This window comes from Saccostrea echinata, unplaced genomic scaffold (genome assembly GCF_033153115.1).
Source record: "Saccostrea echinata isolate AGI-Se365-2 ecotype Australia unplaced genomic scaffold, CSIRO_AGI_Sech_v1 ptg000023l, whole genome shotgun sequence".
Taxonomy (NCBI): Eukaryota; Metazoa; Mollusca; class Bivalvia; order Ostreida; family Ostreidae; genus Saccostrea; species Saccostrea echinata.
The window spans coordinates 10,750,001-10,764,520 of NW_026889772.1; the positions used below are offsets into that span (position 1 = coordinate 10,750,001).

Sequence of the window (14,520 nt, forward strand, 5' to 3'; positions counted from 1 at the left end):
GATACCACAGAGTCTGAGACATCTGTTTCATATTTGGATATTTTACTAGAAAAAGGCATTAATGGTAACCTAACAACAAAGCTTTATGATAAACGTAATGACTTCAATTTTTCAAACGTCACTTCCCTTACATATGTAGCAATATACCTTAATCACCTGCATATGTGGTATTTGTCTCCCAGTTGATTCGATCCGCAAGAGCATGCTCTGCGTATGAACAATTTCTAAAACGAGGCAAGCTATTGACAAACAAGTTGATGAAACAAAAATATCAACAGTCTCGTTTGAAGTCATCATTTCGCAAGTTTTATGGTCGATACAATGACCTTTTCAGTAAATACAACCTATCATTAATTCAAATGCTGACTGACGTTTTTCATTCGAATTGTTAGACCATTATTAACACACTTAATTGTCTACGGATTTTTCCGTTTTCTCTGATTATGACAAGGAGCACACGGCGGGTGTGACCGGTCGGCAGGGGATGCTCACTCCTCCATGGCACCTGATACCACCTTTTATGTTTTTGGAGGTCCGTGTTTGCTCTGCTCCCGATTAGAATTGTTTTAATGGACTTTGTGCTTGAATACTTTTCGTTATCTCCATATTTCATTTATAAGAAAGTTTTTATCTTTTCTGACCATCGGGTCCTTGAGAAAAAAAATTCAGACTATTTTTCGTATTTTTTTCGTGAGAAAGAGTCTTTTTTGATTAAAGAAGCTCAAGTGCTCACTTGTCTTGGGTGAGCTAAAACATAGCAACATTTGAGAAAAAAACCTTACCCATCCACCTAGTATACAATTTCCATTGGAGTCTATCTTGACATCGATAGTTGACATATCCCCATGGTGAGGAGGACCGTCCATTACACTACAATAACCAAATACTACGAATGCAAGAACAAAATTATTTGTAAATAACATCTTTGCAATTTGTAAACTTATTTAATTCAAACGTACCCTGAATAAGAATATCCACTGAAAACTCTTGGAATGCCATACGGAAAAGCTAGCATAAAGGCATTAACAGCTTCATACATTCTCCGATCTCTGTGTGTATATACAGGGTCTAAAACGTTAAAATAACATGTCTTGACAGAAGGCACATTGTCTTCCATCCCTCCCCCCCCCAAAAAAATCTTTTTAATTTTTGAATTAAACTTGCTTGAAATATCCCTTTGTATAGTCTGGTCATCAATAAACGTCACTAAATTGCTGGGGGAGGGCATGCCACGCGTAGTCCCCCAGTCTGTGTAAGTAGATTTCAACTCCCGATTCCTGGAAAAAAGATTGATAACGAATATTGTTTGGTTGAAGAAAGTCAAACATAATGAACAGTTAACCTATCACTATTATTAGTAGCAGTTAGGAGTTGGTCCAAAATCAAAAACAACAGCAACAACAAATAATTAAATAAATAAAATAAAATAAAACAAAACAAAACAAAAGAGCAAAAATTAAGGCTCTGAAAATGATTTAAACTTCATAATTCAGATCAAATAACGTAAAGTAGGGAAAAAATCTTTGAATTTTTTTAATCATCAAATTCCGCTGTGATATTTATTTCAGAAATAGTTACTAGTAAAACGTAGACAGTGATGACCACCAGTACCTTATTACAGATGTTAAATCCTTTCCATACTTTCCATACTCCACTCTTCCAAGAGAGAAATATTCTGACATATCTATAGATTCCCCTGTTATTTCGTTAAATTCGTGATAGATGAATGGACGGTGATGACCACCCGTAAACGAAGTTACATTTTTCAGTCTCAAAAAAATTGACTTAAGCTCCAATGGCCACATATACTTGGCGTCAGCAATTCGAAATCCAGATACTCCTAGATCTAACAATGTATTCAAGTAATCTACAATATAATCTTGAACATAACCCTTTTTATGATTTATGTCGGCTTTGCCTTGCAGTTGACAATTTCTTACTTCCTCAGCAATTGAATAATTTTGTATGCTTAGATCTTTTGTATGACAGTCAACTTTGTCATGAAAATCCCATCCGCTAAATGGAACACTCGGGTAAGTTCGTTGTTCTCCGTGATACACGGAACCTCCAGTACCGTATCCATGGTGATTCACGTCAGTCATGTGATTAATGACTATGTCTGCATACACGCTGAAATAGTCAAATACAATACTTTCTATCTCTATGGTTGATATAATGTAGCAATATTTCATTAAGATCGATTTCCGGGCGTCATATCCTTATTAATTTCAAGATAGAAACGCAATTTGAATTTCATTATTTTCTTTTAGAAATTAATTTTTAAAAACTACGATAAATCGTCTCTGGTTTTATTCCCTCTCAAAAAAATTATAAAATAATTGATTTTAAAAAATGAAAGCGCATCGAAGATTTCTGAGAGTAAATTACAAACAGAAGAGCACTGAAAGCAGATTGAACCCGAAATACTGAAATAGAGTTGCAAGCTATTGATCCCTGAAAGAGAATTCCAGAATGAAGCTCACTTAAAGCGAATTGCAAACTGCAATTCGATTAAAGCGAATATAAAGGTTGCCAGAGACTTGCGACATAAGGCATTCTGAAAGTTGCAAATTGAATGTCATTGAAAGCAACTGCAAACTGTAGATCGAAAAATTTACACAAATGAAAAACGTACTGAATATTGGCGTCATGACATTTTTTGATCATGTTTTGGAATTCGCTCCGATTGCCACTTCTAGTCTGTATCTTGTAAGAGACTGGTTCATATCGTTCAATCCACGGTCTAATATGTGTAATGTTTGATATAATTCGGTTCTCATTTGGAGGCGACACCTAATGAAGAAGGTTGATGAGAAATAAACACTTTTGCCAATTGTATATTAAAAAGTATTATTGGTATAGACCTAGTATGTATAAACTTTTACAATTATTATCAACTGAAAATGTGAGTGAACTAAGTAATATAGGGAAATTCCTACAGAAAACAGAAACACTTGGAGATTCACATCTGTAAACTAAGGTTTTTTTTCTTTAGTAGTTGGTTGGAAATATTGTACACAATTAATATTATGTTAAAACAAGTGTATGTAAATATTTCATGTATGTACATTTTATATTTTGCATTTTGTATTTTGTAATTATGAGTATGTAATCTGATAAGGCATATGGCATAAGGAATAAATAAACAAACAAACAAACAGGTCATGCCAATAAAACCCTTATTGCATACAATTATTAAAATCATTTTAGGTGTTTAAATTTATGTGTTTAACATTTATGACAAAACACTAAGCCCCAAAACATCAGCAGACAATTCCATCCATAAATGTTCCTAAATCTACTAATTTTATTTCAAAGTCGTTTAAGAGGCAGATTTACAATTGTTCGACTTCTTGTTGAAAAAGAAGAAAAACCCAGTCTTACTTCAATAAAATAAATTACATTATATCACAAAATTTAAACACGTAGGAATTAGTACAATAGAGACTAGCAGGGAATCAGAGGGACGTCTGGTTCATTAGCAGATGCCTTTTTGATGTGAAACATCTCTGACTTACCTGTACAGCACAGAAGTTATTGGGACCAAGAAAACTTTCACATTCTCCGGCGATATCACTCCATTTCCATTCAAATAATTGGACAATGACGTCAGTTCCCTGACGTTCACATGATTGTTTTTGGTAGTCAAACGATGTAACAACTGTTAAATGGGGAAAAAAATTATAGATTGCGAAAATGCCTTCGATTATTATTTGATTTGGAAGGGAAAAATATCTGTTGGAAATTTAAAATTGATAAAACAAAGGAAAATCTGAAGCTTTGATATACAAATAAAAATATTATGTTTGATAACAATTTAATATTCTTATTGTCACGCCATAATTACATGTTACAAAAACACAACATTTTCATAAATTTGTAACAATGAATAAAAAATACTCTTACCTTTTGATGAAAGAAAAATAATAAGTGTTAACAGGGGTGTTTTTGATCGCATCATTTTTTAGGTGGGAAAAAATAAACGAGAAAGATTTGACACCTGCAGTGGAGATAACAGGCGAGGAATCAGGTGTAAAAATATATCCGTAGAAAAACTCGACAACAGTAAATAGTTAATGTAGCAACCACCACTGGTATGAAGACTGCTCTGGGTTACAAAAATTGTTAACAGACACGAATGCATCAGATGCGACACCATGAACCTTTCTCAGCAAGAATTTCAACAGTTCTGATAAGCATATAAAATATATACAATAAAGGATTCTTTTTTCTAATGTATAACTTTTAAACAGAGATAAATACATAAATATGTTTTACAAGGTATTCAAAACATTTAAAGGCTATAATTATTATTTTAAAAAATCTTTTTTCCTGCCTTTTCCCTTTCTAATGAAGACGCAGTTTTAACAGTTTTTTTTTTAAATTCTGAAAAAAATATTTCCGCAAAATCTTCACGACGTTCTTCAAAATTTCAAAGGAATGTTCCATTACTTAATATTTGGACGTAACGACGATTTTGATGACCGATTTTTGCCTCCGTTTGAACGGAACATTAAAAGGCATCATTTTAAATTTTCAAAATTTTAGAATATCACTATTTCAATAGAATATAAATTGAAAATTTTTCAAACTTAATTCTAATTAACACAGAGAAGTAACAAATAGCTAGTTATTGAAAAAAAAAATTAAAATGTTATTTCTTGTTTCTAATTCAACATTTTCCCAGTCTGTAAATGACATCATATATATATATATATATATATATATATATATATATATATATATATATATATATATATATATATATATATATATATATATATATATATATATATATATAATATATATATATATATATATCTGTGTGGGTGGGTGTCACTGTGGGTGTAAATAGTGTAGCTTAGGCATTAAATCTAACTTCAATAATTGCAAAGTGTGTCCCAAAAAGTACTCAGAATACATATTTGAAACAGTTGATAATTATTTTTTAAAAAGAAAGTTATTTTCTGATCCGTGTGTATTGAAGTGAACATAAAAATAGTTTTTTTTCTTAATAAAATATAAAATTATAGACATCTTCAAAGAAATTAAGAGACATTCTCTGTAATGACTTGGACTTTATATAGGAGCTGTGGCACACATAGTCTCAGAATTTCTCCAAACTCTCTATGACAAAAGTCTTTGATACCGTAAACTCAAATCAGGCAAAACTTGATTGCTACGTGTCATGGTTACCATAGCAACATGTTCTAAAGTTTGAAAAATGGCATTTTTCAACATGTTCAGAGTCCCACAGTTAACGTTTGCAGCAAAGCAAACAAGTGGCAATGACTGTTTCTGAAAATTGAAGGCCTGATGTCTTTAATGCATGATAAATATGTTTGGTAAATCAATTATTACATACGTTACTATGGAAACAAAGTATTCAAAAGTAATAATTTTGTTCATTTAATTTTATAAAGTCATACACTTAAGAATAAAAACAATTATAGGTTGAAATGCAAGCAAATAATAGACAAGAGATCCTTGTAACACATACCAAGGACGAAATATGATATTTCTTATAGGTTGGCAATGGTTGCCTTGGTTTTTAATACCACGAAGGGATTTTAAACTTACTCCCTTAGTGTTTTAATCTTATCCTATCTTTTTAAAAAGCATATTTCTATATAACTGGTCATCAATTTTTAAAGGCGTTGGTGTCACCCTAATTTTCACATTTCAAAAAATTCAAATTCAATTCTTCAGATAGAGCGTTGCTATGGAAATTAGCCGAAAAAATATGCATAAAAATCTGAAAAATATTCTGTTTCCTTGGATACGTACCCTTGTATGTAAATTCCCAAAACTTTTATGGTTGATATATATGAATAACTAACCTGACTTTCAATTTTGACTACCACCCAATCTCTAACTGGATGCAAAAAAGCTGGAACATAGGGTTTAATATTGATATAAAGTTAACAAAATCGAACATTTTCCCTTCTTGCTTACCATAGCAACAGTGTTGTATTTTTCAAGAAACTTTATCAATGTATGATATTCAACCTTAGTTCTACCAGATAAGTACTAATCAAGGTGAGTCAAATAATACGTTTCTTGATTAAAAGGTAAGTAAATTTCTAAAGCAATAAAAAATACCACTTTAAACAATTAATACGTAGTTTCCATGGTTACACTGCAAAATAACAATTAATCCCAATTTTTCTTATGTTGTCGGTGTTGCAAAGTACTGAGGATGTATATGTGCGAGTCTTGAATTTTATTGTTTATCCTCAAGATAGTAGCATTAACCCGATTTTAGCAAAAGATTTTGCATGGTTTCACTGTGTTACCATGGCAACCATGAAAGTTATTTTTAGAATAATATTGCCAATACCTAATTACTTAAAGTCAAATATTTTTATTGTTTTTCTTAGGTTGTTGATTGCGTTTGATCGTGTAACATCTATCATTAGTGAATACTGAGCGTTTTTCAGCATTTTTCAGCATCTAAAATGTATTCCAAATGTACCCATGGTTACCTTTTACTTAGTGATAAATTCTAAATAGTTTCTTTATAGCATTAGTGGCAACAAGGTGTCATGTTTTTGTGAGAATGGTTTGTTTGTTTTTCTTAGTCTTTATTAAGGCTTAATGAAGATTCAAAGTAGCTGAAAATCTCAATTTTTTCAACTTTTCTGGCTGTTACCATGGCAACCAAGACACATAGCAACAAAATTTTATTTGATATATGTTTCTGGTGTTAAGTTGTAATAATGCGCAAAGTTTCATCAAAATCGGTGACCATGCGTGGCAAAGAAGTTTAAGTGGTTACAGAGAATCGCTATTAACTTTTAAAAAATATTTTGGAGAAAATTTGCTACTAAAGTGCATTAAAATGAATGTAGCATAGGTTTTCTTTTAAAGTACATATTTCAGCAAATATTCAGATTATTATCAAGTTATGAGTCCACGATTCTACGACCAAAACACGATATGACTGTCCCTAGATCCTTTATCTATAGATCTGGCTAAGATTGAAGTTTGCCAAGTATAAGATTTTATTCCCCTGCAATCAAAATATAGATCTATAAAGTGACATCATCAAACACAAAGATTTTTTTAATAAAGTTTTTATTTGATAAAAAATACTACTTAACAGTTCAGAAAGCAATTTGTACAATATGGAGACGTTGTGTGGCCAACAGTTAATACCTGCAACCCCTGCAATTCCTTTTTTTTGTTATTTCCCAGTATACATTGTATCTACAATCATAAAAACAGAGGGACAAGATCAATAAATGACCAAAAATAAATGTTTTTAGAAATTAAAAAAGGAATAAATTTAATCTTACCGACGTGAATAACTATCACAGCAGAGTGAGCATTCTGAGGAATTGTAATTCGAGCCACTCCATCCGAACGTACCACTATTCGTATTCCTGAACAAACGTTGTGACTACCGGATATGACGTCACAATACATGCCTCCCCTAAGGCCTGTCTGTAAATAAGCGTCCAGATTATGGCTAGTTTCAGCATTTATCGCTACGAATCCTTTAGATCCACGAGAAAAGGCAATTTGGTTAGCATTGTTTGTCCACCAGTTATGGACAGTAGTACCTTTTACAGCTTCTCTGAATTTCACCATGTTATATAATGCTTTCAATCGATGTTCACATGTCTGCAATAATGTCAGAAAATTCAACAATCTAGAAGTACAATATAACCAATCAGTGAAGTCTCTCTAGGAGGAAAATGCTTTCAAGGTTCTAGTCTGACACTTATTTAGAGTTAAATTATTTGTAAATCATATTTTGTTACATTTGGAGCATTTTCACTCTACACTTAAAAGTAAAGACTATACCAAACATATTTGAACACATGTTTAGCAGAGATATAAATAACAATAATTTATTTGACTCTGGTTTTATATAAAAAAGAAAATAATGCAGTATGTTTCCTGTAAAAAAAAAGAGTATAAACTCCTGTAATTTTTATTTTTTAGTGAACTTCTTAACAGATTTGCCTTGTTATTCAAACTTGTTTAGCAATTACTTTCCTTATCTATGTAGTAATATTCTAACATCACCTGCATATGGTTTTTATATCTCCCAGCTGATTCGATACGCAAATGCATGCTCTGAGTACGATCATTTTTTAAACCGAGGTAAGTTACTGACAAATAAGTTGATGTTACAAGGATTTTCATAACCCTGTTGAAATTAAGTAATCTTTTCACAAAACCTACGGTCTTTATTATGACCTTGTTTGTAAATACAATCCATCGCTTGGTCGTATTTTGTCCGACATGTTTCATACCATTTGTTAGGTCTTTGCTAAATTTTACTTCGGAGTACTAGTACTCCGTTTACCTGATAAATACATGGGACTCACCTGGCCGGTCGACAGGGGATGCTTTCTCCTCCTAGGCAACTGATCCCACCTCTGGTGTTTCCAGGGGTCAAAAAAGCTTTTGCCCTGTTCACGATTCTTTTTTGTATTGGATTTATGGGATTGATCACTGTTCGATATCTTCACCGTTTGTATGTATACTTCACTAAATAAGTAAACGCAAACATACCCATCCTCCCGAGCAATCTCCATTGGCGTTCACATTGACATTTGCCGTTGACATATCTCCACTGTGAGGAGGTCCTTGCCAAACACTACGGAAGATAATTACCATAGAAATATTTAAGTAAAATTTATTTTGGTAAATCTAATACAATCAAATCTGTTACTTTACATGTGGTGAGTTCTGTAACATGTAGTCAATTTAAGACCTTGGATCTCTCTCTCTCTCTCTCTCAAACTATTACATTTTTGTGTATATATAAACATACTTAGTAAACGAATATCCACTAAACAAGCGTGGAATTCCGTAAGGATAGGCAAGCATCAGAACATTAAGAACCTCGTACATTCTGCGATCGGTATGAGTAAATACTGGCTCTGTAATATTACAAAACTATAAAATGATTGCATGTAGTTGAGGATAACATTGAAAATTTTCAACCATTGTCAACCGAAGCGCATATTTTTCAAACGCTTTTCGACCAATCATATTCGACTAATATTAATGAAAGTATAATGAAAATTATATTGGTTAATACATTGACGGCTATTTAATATCTTTTATTTTAATGAAGTATTTTCATACGTAAAATATCTCTCTGTTTTACTTGGTCATCAATGAAAGTCACTATGTTGCTAGGAGATGGCATTCCATGTAATGTTCCCCAATTTGTATGGAAAGTCTTCAAGCTGTGATTTCTATTTAAAATTTGTGATAAAAAAAATTCCTAAGTAAATATAATTAGAATATTTTAAAGTATCACACATCATGGACATTGGGGTACATTTACCTTATCAGACTTGTCATTGCGACACCATAGTTTTCATACTCTACTTTCCCTATACTGAAATACTCCGACATTTGTACAGCGTCTCCTGGTTTTTCATCAAATTCGTGGTACAGGAAAGGTCGGACTAGGTCGCCATTTATTGATTTTATATCTTTCAGTCTGTCAAATATTGTCTGGAGTTGCTCAGGCCACATGTATTTTGCATTACTAATTCGAAATCCCGAAACTCCAAGATCTATCAATTTATTTAGAAAATCGACAATTGAATCTTGGACAAAACGTCTCCCGTGGTTAATGTCTGCCTTTCCTTCTAATTGACAGTTCCGTACTTCCTCTGGATTGGAATAGGTTTCTATGTTTAAATCTTTCGTATGGCAATGAAGTGAGTCGTGAAAATCCCATCCGCCATAGGGAACAGTCGGGTACGTTCGTTGTTCTCCGTGATAAACCGAGTTTCCGGTACCGTAACCATGGTGATTAACATCAGTCATGTGATTAATGACTATGTCAGCATATACACTGAAATTTTTAATCAGAGGTCAAAACATCTTAAAAATCTGCTGCAGTAATTGTACTTTTTTTCAAGCACAAAGAATCTTTTTGACCATTTAATTTGATTTGGGTGGCGAGTGGTCAATTTTAAATATAATTTACTTTAACATCTGCAATAACGACAATCATTTACTAGTTCACCCCTTTTCAATAAATTTGTAGCATTTCATGACGATTTAAAATAAATTAATGAATCTAAATATTTACTTTGTTCAAGTTTTACCTGACTTGAACGTTGTTACATCTTCTGACCATGTCACGAAATTGGCTTTCATTTCCACTTCTAGTTTGTATCTTGTAAGAAACAGGTTCATATCTTTCTAACCACGGACGATTGTGAGTACTGTTCACAATAATTCGGTTCTCATTTGGAGGAGACACCTTCGAAAAGTAAAGTACAATTTGTTGTTTTCTACACTGATGGTCATGCAAAGTTTCATGCAACATATTTAAAAGTTCCCAAGTTAGTTCTACAGATAAGTAAAAAGTAATAATTTTGACATCTCGATTCAAATTTCGACTATTTAAATAAAAACTATTTTAGTAAACCATTATCATGCACTGGTTTATCCTAGTATAATTTTAATTTAGATAAGACATCGGCTTGTTCGCCAGAATCGAATCATAAAGTTGAGAGTTATCGAACCTGAACAGCACAAAAGTGTTTCGGACCAAGGAAATTCTCACACTCCTTAGCAATATCGTCCCATTTCCACTCAAAAAGTTGTACAATGACGTCAGTTCCGGGGCGGAGACAGACTTGTGTCTGATAAGTAATTGTTTCAGCAACTGACAAAAAAGCATAGGGTAGCATATGCTATTATAAAACATGAAGAATTTTAAGTGCTAGTAAATTAACGGAATGTCGAAAGAAAGTATAAATTAATACATCCAATGACTAGTTGATTTTACGTCGAAATACCCGGCTACTTGGAAGAATGTTATCCCCAGATTCCTCGCTCCACCGATATCATTTGCTTGATAACTAGTTGAAATGGTGTATATGCTTGCCTATGAAATTTCCATCATTTCAACGAGTTTCTTTCGATAAATTTAAAACCTTAGAGGTGTTTTGTTAGGCCAAATAGGATTTGGTCATCAAAATTTTGAGATAATAAAATTTTCTTCATGCTATTTATTTTTCATTAAATTTAAGGCACATCTTGCTTACAAGCAAGTCTGTCTGCCACATTTGCATATTTTGGCATTACATGTATATAGCACAGGCATTTGTTTCGTATACGGGGCACCCCTACTTATTTTTACCACAAGGTACCTAACTCAATTTCAGGCACCCCCGCTTCAAGCTCGTATTTTGTTCATATATCAATCATAAACCTACTTTAAAATTATATCGTTCGCTTCGAGAGACTTTTTTCTTGTCAAATAAATCCTTTCAGACACGAGTTCAGGTAAGATATGTTAATAAAATACCCACTTACTGATAATTTGAGCCGAAATCTGTGCGGTAGTGAATCACTCCCGCACTTGCACCATTACAGAGATCCTAAGGAGTTGTAGCCCTCTCCCCAAAAAAAAAAAAAAAAAAAAAAAAAAAAAAAAAAAAATTGGAGAGGGCTACATTATTGCAGCTAGGATGCCCCGTATACGAAACAAGTGCCTGTGGTATAAAGCGCTCGTTTGTGGAGAGCTTGCAAAGTGAAACTATGTATTTCAAATCAAATGTATCTTAAATTTCATGAAAATTCTTCAACCACACGTTTAGTGAGGAAGTTCTGTAGGGGAAAAGTTCTAATTTTCACGTTTTTGTGACTTTTGAGTATGGTATTGATCAAACTGTGTAGGTGTCACCTAAGGTTCTTACGATAGTGTACAAATGATGACTATCTGAACGGTGTTTTTGATTTGGACAAAGTTTGATCAGTAGTCTGTCTTATCCTTTTCTACGTATTATTCACCAATAGATATTATGGAAGAAGAAAGCAAACAATATAAACAAATTAACTTTAAATAAATAAACAAGTAATAGCTTTTCAAAAAGCTTGCCTGACTAATCAATCAATATCTATGGAAAGTATATGCAGGAGAGGTGCTAAACGTTTCCGTTATCAAGGAGCGACATAGTTGCGATACTTCATTATACAAGATGTACAGTTGACTTTCTCAAATTTCATAACCAAATACTACAGATTAACGAATATCTAAGACATGCCACTATTTGGGCATTTATTAGTTAGCCCACGGGCTGACTAGTTACGTTGGGATGAAACTGAAGTGCGTTAGCGTAGATTATAATCAAAGGCGGATCCATCACAGGCGCGCCGGGCGTCCCCCCCCCCCCCCGTTTGAATTTTTTGTATGTAGAACTTATATGTTCATTATCCTAAAATCAAGGAAACAACACCTCTTATTTGTAAGAATTCGTCAGCTTCCGGGAGCTTCGCCCCCGAACCCCCATCAGAGCTTTGCTCTGGACCCACTGGGGTTTCAATACAGCCCCCAGAAACCCTGCCGTCTACTGCGCCCTCCCGTTATGAAATTCCTGGATCCGCCACTGATAATTCTGGGAAAATAGTTAGGTTTTAAAGAAATTCATATTACATGTACTCTCTTACTAGATGGCGCACTTCTTCATGGTCAGTGATAGATTGATGAGACGGCCTCTATTTATAGACTGGTCTGTTTTCCGTCGTTCTCGACGACGAAGAAAATTATGAACAGTTTTAACTGGGAAACTTGTCTTGAAGTGTTTGAGACAAAAATGCTTCAATGCTACTCTAGAAATCAAAGTAAATAACCTGTACACTTTATAGCTAGCGCAAAACAAGATACTAATACCCCCCCCCCACCCCCACCCGGACAAAACTCACGCGATGATGGTCTTACCATATACAAGTACATGTATTATAAATGAGCTTATACATCTTTATATACAGTTTTGAAATTGTAAGTTTTTCTTTTCAATCGATTTCAGGACCTTTCTCATAATTAAAATAACTTGCTTTTTTATGAAATGAAAACCAGGACAGATCATGATGTCTTCTTCATTTTGCCGATTCTTTACTTTACGGGTACTGACCTACACTCTTGTCACTGTATTAAAAGGAAACCCTTGTTCATAACAAAGCTTGAAATAATATGCTACTCGTTGACTTTTAAAGATTTTTTTTAAAAAACCTTACCTTGTAACGTACATTATTAATAAATGTAATGTTGAAAGAAAGGCTAGGTGGAAAACAGAATCAAGAAGGGATGTCCCATTTACTGGGTGGAGGGAGTTTGTTTATGATTAGACTAGTCCACTTATGGAATAAATAGTAAGAATTATCAGCAAATCCATTGCTTTAGTGTTGCCTGTCCATATACAATGTGTTCTCTTAAAAAAATGAGATAAAATTTACTGTTAATAAAAATCTGGAGCTTAAGAATCATGTTAAAGGAATAAACCTTATTTATTTCCATAGAAGTTATCACACCCATTCAATAGAACAACCCAAGAAAAAGGCGCGAAGATAATTTACATGTGACACTTGGCGCGAAATGATTGTGTCACCCCTTTCGTAGAAGGCAAATGGACTGATCCAGTAGTTTAGAAACGCAGAAAAAATGTTACACGGACATGTTCGTACAAAGAATCGCAAAGAATAAATATGTGCATGCAAAAAAATTGAAGGAATTAAACACATCATTATTTTGCATCAGTTATATGATTCTTTCTTCTGCAAACTGTATTTGTTTTAATGCAGGTAACAAATTCCGATGTAAATCAGCTCGCAGAAAATCTAGTTCATTAAGAATGATCACTTAGTTTCGGATCCCTGAAATATTAATCCTTATACTGCCTGACGCACGTGGCGTCAGGCAATAAATTCCACAAAATTGCAAACAAGATTTTATTTTTGCTAAGATTGAGTATTCTCTGAAAGTGTTTTCACGATTCTTTTGCAGGGAACTATCAATACGAAATACATTGTAAATTTTAATTAACTTACAGTAAGTTTCAAATTTATTTTTCAAAAAATTATGAGACTGTGCCCCCTTTTACAAAAAATCTTACGATTAATACAAAAATATTCCCATTCCTCAAGAGGTATCCAAGTTTTTGTAGGACACAAAAAATCTTATATATCTATTATATTTAATTACATTATAGAAAATATTCAAGAAAATATAAATATTTATTTATTACAGAAAAAATACAGAGTTGTCAATTTTTTATCTTAATCGTAAGATATTTTGTGAAAAGGGCCACTGATTTGAACTCCCAGAAAATTGCGAAAAATATTGAGAGCTATTTGTTTTGCTAAGATGGGGTTATTTCTGAAAATGAGTGTTTCGTATTTATTAGCAAATTTCAATAAGATTCATTTTGAAATTCATTAATTTATTTTCTTGTTGTTGAGCATAATTAGGCCAAAATGCTTTTTATTTTTCATACAAGCAGCATTAAATTTGTTCTACATGTATTAGCACAGATTTCATCTGCAATGAGCTCATAAAATGATTTATATCATTAGCAAGTTAATGTAACATAGTAACATGGTAATGTCTTGAGCACAAAACGTTCTCCAAAGAAAAAATCTAAGTGGCAAGCCAACAATGTATATATGCATACCCAGCATTACAATACATGCATACCAACCTTTAATTAGAGCAAAAATAACGGACACCAACACAGACTTTTTTATAGAGGACAT

The 14,520-nt window shown here is 33.0% G+C and overlaps 3 protein-coding genes across 3 annotated transcripts in view; all 3 read right to left on the bottom strand.

Moving 5' to 3' along the window:
• Nucleotides 1-6,479, bottom strand: part of LOC133191555 (alpha-amylase-like) — a 9,341-nt gene extending 2,862 nt beyond the window's left edge. The window contains exons 1-7 of the mRNA XM_061327303.1: nt 6,476-6,479; nt 3,519-3,661; nt 2,636-2,793; nt 1,612-2,130; nt 1,165-1,277; nt 960-1,068; nt 783-870 (exon numbers count right to left, since the gene is read on the bottom strand). Coding sequence (XP_061183287.1) covers nt 783-870; nt 960-1,068; nt 1,165-1,277; nt 1,612-2,130; nt 2,636-2,793; nt 3,519-3,661; nt 6,476-6,479 — 1,134 coding nt within the window. The remainder of the gene's footprint in view (nt 1-782; nt 871-959; nt 1,069-1,164; nt 1,278-1,611; nt 2,131-2,635; nt 2,794-3,518; nt 3,662-6,475) is intronic.
• Nucleotides 6,480-7,142: 663 nt separating this feature from the next.
• Nucleotides 7,143-8,581, bottom strand: LOC133191458 (alpha-amylase 2-like). Its single transcript, XM_061327211.1, has 3 exons — nt 8,527-8,581; nt 7,299-7,626; nt 7,143-7,209 (listed from the first exon to the last, which is right to left on the bottom strand). Exons 1-3 carry the CDS (start codon nt 8,578-8,580, stop codon nt 7,187-7,189), a joined length of 405 nt encoding a protein of 134 aa, XP_061183195.1. The 5' UTR covers nt 8,581; the 3' UTR covers nt 7,143-7,186.
• A 179-nt stretch (nt 8,582-8,760) lies between these two features.
• On the bottom strand, nt 8,761-14,520 carry LOC133191556 (alpha-amylase-like). The gene is made up of 6 exons (XM_061327304.1): nt 14,466-14,520; nt 10,509-10,651; nt 10,086-10,243; nt 9,311-9,829; nt 9,106-9,218; nt 8,761-8,897 (listed from the first exon to the last, which is right to left on the bottom strand). Exons 1-6 carry the CDS (start codon nt 14,518-14,520, stop codon nt 8,761-8,763), a joined length of 1,125 nt encoding a protein of 374 aa, XP_061183288.1.